This window comes from Oratosquilla oratoria, chromosome 12 (genome assembly GCF_046742065.1).
Source record: "Oratosquilla oratoria isolate Oo_2021 chromosome 12, ASM4674206v1, whole genome shotgun sequence".
In the NCBI taxonomy this organism is placed as follows: domain Eukaryota; kingdom Metazoa; phylum Arthropoda; class Malacostraca; order Stomatopoda; family Squillidae; genus Oratosquilla; species Oratosquilla oratoria.
Window position 1 is genome coordinate 22447893 of NC_134788.1, and position 5052 is coordinate 22452944.

At 37.5% G+C, this 5052-nt stretch overlaps 1 protein-coding gene across 1 annotated transcript in view; it reads left to right on the forward strand.

Moving 5' to 3' along the window:
- LOC143030269 (uncharacterized) overlaps nucleotides 1–2581 on the forward strand; it is a 53301-nt gene extending 50720 nt beyond the window's left edge. Inside the window, exon 16 of the mRNA XM_076193424.1 lies at nucleotides 376–2581. Coding sequence (XP_076049539.1) covers nucleotides 376–1618 — 1243 coding nt within the window. The 3' untranslated portion in view covers nucleotides 1619–2581. The remainder of the gene's footprint in view (nucleotides 1–375) is intronic.
- The last annotated feature ends 2471 nt before the right edge of the window (nucleotides 2582–5052 follow it).

Sequence of the window (5052 nt, forward strand, 5' to 3'; positions counted from 1 at the left end):
TATATATATATATATATATATATATATATATACATATATATATATATATATATATATATATATATATATATATATATATATATATATATATATATATATATATAAAGCATTTTGTTTGGATATGAGATGACCTCTGTATTTATTTGTATATATATATAATATCCCCATTCTCACTGTTATGTATTCTCTAACAATCAGTGATTACAAACAGGTTAATCACATGTTTGGATTGAATAAATTCTAGTGCCAGTCATTAAAGATCTATATATATATATATTTTTCCCTTGGCAGTGCATCAAGATTTAATTGGAAGAGTTACTCATAGATTCCAAAGATTCACTATAAAATGACCCATTCAAAAGAAAATCCAGTCTAATGTGAGCTGCCATCTCACAAGAGTAATCTCAGGTTTAATATGATGATGCTTGCAGGAGAAAAACCTCAGAGTGAGTTATGTGATGCAGCTTCCCCAGGGAAAAGTGACTTCAAAAGGCCTGAGATGACCCACACAGAAGAGAAGTCTTTCCATTGTGAGCTGTGCAGTGCATCTTTCTCAAGAAAGAGTAATCTTAAGTGTCATGTGAGGTCCCACACAGGAGAAAAACCTTTCCAGTGTGACCTGTGTGAAGCATCTTTCTCACGAAAAAGTGCTCTTCAATATCATGTGATGACCCACACAGGAGAGAAGCATTTCCAGTGTGATCTATGCAATGCAAATTTCACAGGAAAACATCATCTCACAAGGCATAAGATGACCCACACAGGAGAGAAGCCCTTCCAGTGTAATCAGTGTGATGCGACATTCTCACAAAAAGGCAATCTCAAAAGGCATATGATGACCCACACAGGAGAGAAGCCTTTCCAGTGTGAAATTTGTGTTGAAGTTTTCTCTCAAAAGGGTCATGTTAAACAACATATGAAGAGCCACACAGGAGAGCTTTTCCATTGTGACCTGTGTAATGCAGCTTTCTTAGGAAAGAGTGGCCTCAAATATCATATGATGACTCATACAGGAGAGAAGCCTTTCCAGTGTGAATTTTGCAATGCAGCCTTCAGACAAAAGGGTGATCTCAAATATCATGTGATGACCCACACTGGAGAGAAGCCTTTAAAGTGTGGCCTGTGTGATGCAGCTTTCTCAGGAAAGAGTGATCTGAATAGGCATGTGATGACACACACAGGAGAGAAGCCTTTCCAATGTGACCTTTGCAGTGCAGCTTTCAAACGGAAGGGTGATCTAAAAAATCACATGATGACCCACACAGGAGAGAAGCCTTTCCAGTGTGACCTTTGTGATACTAGTTTCATACAAAAGAGTGGACTCAAATATCATATGATGACCCACACAGGAGAAAAGCCTTTCCAATGTGACCAGTGTGATGCAGCTTTCTCAGGAAAAAGCCATCTCAAGAGGCATGTGATGACCCACACAGGGAAGAAGCCTTTCCAGTGTAACTTGTGTGAAGCAGCTTTCACTGGAAAAAGTCATCTTGAAAGACATATGATGATTCATACAGGAATGAAACCTTTCCAATGTAACCTGTGCAATGCAACTTTCTCTCGCAAGGGTAATCTTAAAAAGCATGTGATGGTCCATGCAGGAGAGAAACCTTTCTAATGTGACCTTTTGTCACACCTACATTGGTGAGAAACCTTTCCCATGAGGACTTTACACTGCAGCTGTCTCACAAAATAATGTTCTCAGTAAGAATATGTTGACCTATGTTTGAAAGAAATCTTGAATGTGAATTTTACTTGTATGTTATCTACTGTTACAATTTAATTCAAGAGAAGAACGATATGGTAACTAAGGTATTTTTATGAACTACTATTTTTTAGTTATTAAGCCATGACTGACAAACCTATTTTTGTCTGATTCTTTACTGAGAGGATTGTGAAGTTCAGACAATTTCAAATGGCTGTTTTTGCACCCAGTGTTGGATATTGTAACATGTTCCCAAACTTTTAAAACTCTAGGAGTTACTCTCTTCTGCTAGGCAATTTTATTTGAGTTAAAACCAGTCCACTGTAAAAAGGTTAAACACTTCTCAAGCTGGTCAGTTAATCCTTTTGCTGTGTTTTACAATATCTTTTAGCTTATGCCACGTGGTTAAATTTTGCTGAAGGAAATCCTATCCTCAGGGAATGGGTCAATACAATCTGTGTTGTATTTCTTGAATTATGGATTTTACATGCTATGTCATATATGCTTAAAATGTCTAGCAAGTATCAAGGTTCCTTGGAATTTGAGTATTATATATAAGGAAGGTGAAGTGAGTTATGTCACATGCTTAGCAGCAACTGGAGGTTTTACCTTTGCCATATGTGCTTGGTCTACTAGACCAATTAGCAGACTCATGTAATTGTTGGATTCAACTTCAGATCCCTGACATGTGAGATTGAGTCAGATGTAGTGTACTACATCATTATCATTAGTTGGGAGCATACTTCTGGGGATGCATTTCTTCATTCACATGTTAATGTCAAGCCCCTGTTCCCAGCAGGAACAATCAACTTGGCCCAGTCATGAGTTCTATAATTGTGAACTTTGTCACCTGCACTGAGGGATGTCTCTTGTGTAGACAACAGGATCACAAAAAAAAACAGGCAAAAAGTAATAAGGCCATTTAAATACTGCGCTCAAAAAGTCCAGATAACAAAACGTCACAATACAAGAAAACTTGGTAATAACAAGACACCTCGTCAAGTCAGCATTCAGTGAAACACCAATACAGAAGCCACATGGGAATGGATCGATATCAAACAGCCAAACACCCTGGTTGAGCAACTATATAGATGAATCAACAGAATTGGGACCTGTCCCTTGGTAAAGAATGACATACATCAATCCAAACGATTTTCTTGGCATGACATTCTCCACATGTCGTCACTCTTAGTATAGACATAAAGCCATTCCTGAATCTAGAATTCCACAGAATGTTCCTGTCACCTACAATACCATTAAATTGAAATGATTATCAGGACCCTTGACTAGACTCATGATTTTGCTGGATTCCAAACACCAAAAAAATCTTCTGGTATCAAATACACCACTTTTATCATGAAATTTTGAAATGAATATAGAGAGTCTTTCATGACAGTGTAGCCCTCTAATATCAAAATGCCAAACACCCTTTGCAGCAAGCTATTTAAGTTATAGGCCACAAATCTTGTATGAATGTGTTATTGGTTCAAGACACATCTCCACACCTCATGTCACTCTCTGACTCAGAGTATAGATCTAGTATCAAGTCAGTTATCTTCTCAAGAATCCCACAGATCCACAGAAGGTTCCAGAGCACCTTACAATTCACTGGATCTAATGCCTAAATGAGATCAACTTAGACTAAGGAACCCTATTGAAACTCATGTTGGCATTTGCTCAGAAAAAAAAAAAAAAAAAAAAAATTCTTACTGGTAACAAGTTTACCAAGACAGATTTTATTGGGAAAATTTTGGAAATGAAAATTAGTAGATGTACAATCTCCTTTTGAAATTGTTATAGTCCATGTAATATCAATCAATCTGTTGCCCCTTGTCTCTTTTACAGAAGACCTGTTTAAGTTATATTTGGCTAGTTTTGTTTGATGATTTATAGACATGGACCAAAAAAAATGCACTGTATAAGGGTTGAATATAGTATATACAGTATACATTTTATTTAGCCAGAATTTAGGTTTAAATCAATCTAGCCATTGTCCCAGTTCTTTCTTGTAGGAGACTCCGTTCCCAAGAAACCAGCTGTGGCCACCAATTCATCCTGGAAGTCACTCAGTGAAGAGATTTTGATCTGTAGTGTAGGGCAATGTAATATAATGCGCTCTGTGGCCTATGTGTGGTGATTACATCTCAGGCATATTACTATTACTAGGTTGATTCTTTGTACTATTTCAATGTGGGGTGGTGACCAGAGTAAAGGTTTACTAGCACCATTCTTGTGTGTTTTGGGAGTAATATCTTTGCTGTGTTGATTTCTCAGGGGAATGTACTCAAGTATAGAATTTGATGGTCTATTGAGGAGCTTGTTTTGTGATCTGTGTGTTTATTTATTTATTATTTATCTATTTCTTTATGGAAGTGTTGTGAAGTGAAGGAGATGGGTTGTTATTCCCTAGACTGCCTTGCTGAGCAGGAAATCCCTGAGAATGCCATGGCTGGAATGGGGTATCCCCCCTAAATCCCTTTTAGAATGTATATGGTGTTGTTGGCATGCATGATTGTGTACAATGTAGTCTTCCAGAATACATTGTATATTGTGGGGTGAAGTGTTGCATCCTGGACAGTTATCTGTAATGCTATTATCCAGCCTCTTCTGGTAACTTAGAAGGGATGGATGGTGGCTGAACCACAGCCTGGACAAGTGGACTCTGTGCTTTCAAGGGAGAGAAGATTCAGAGGAATGGATATCAGGGGGGTCTGGCATACAGTAGTGTGTTGTCTTTCAGTTTGAGGGGATGGGTTATACATGTTTGAATGAAATATAGAAATACTGGAAGCCCTGTTGATATGTAAACATGAGAATAATAAAGAAAAAAAAAATAATAATGTTTTGCTGCAACCACACCTCAAAATTCGTGTCACACAGGTCACATTGGTTTTATAGATATTACACTTTTTCTTTTCATTCATATCACTACCCATTACATACAACACAATAAGTTACTGCTATAAGCATTATTCATATATATGTACTTGATTAATGAGTGGAACATAGAAACACTGCAGAGAAGAACCCTTCTATTTTATGAAAAACTGGACACTGGAGTTATGAAGTAAACCAATTGCCCTTTCACATGCTATAGCCACAGGCTTTCCACTCCAGTTATATGGTGTCTTTTTATTGCTAAAGCAAGACAGTTTATTATGTGTTTGGTGCATGTGTGATGTGGCCTGGCAGTATGGATACTTGTCATCTGCTGTATTTCTTTTGTTGCCGTGTCATAAGTGACCTGTGATGACTGCAGCAGTTTTATTCAGTGAACACTATTCTGCTTAGCCTAGTTCCCAATTTGTGTACTGGGAGTGGGGGATAGCCAATAATTATCTTTGGCT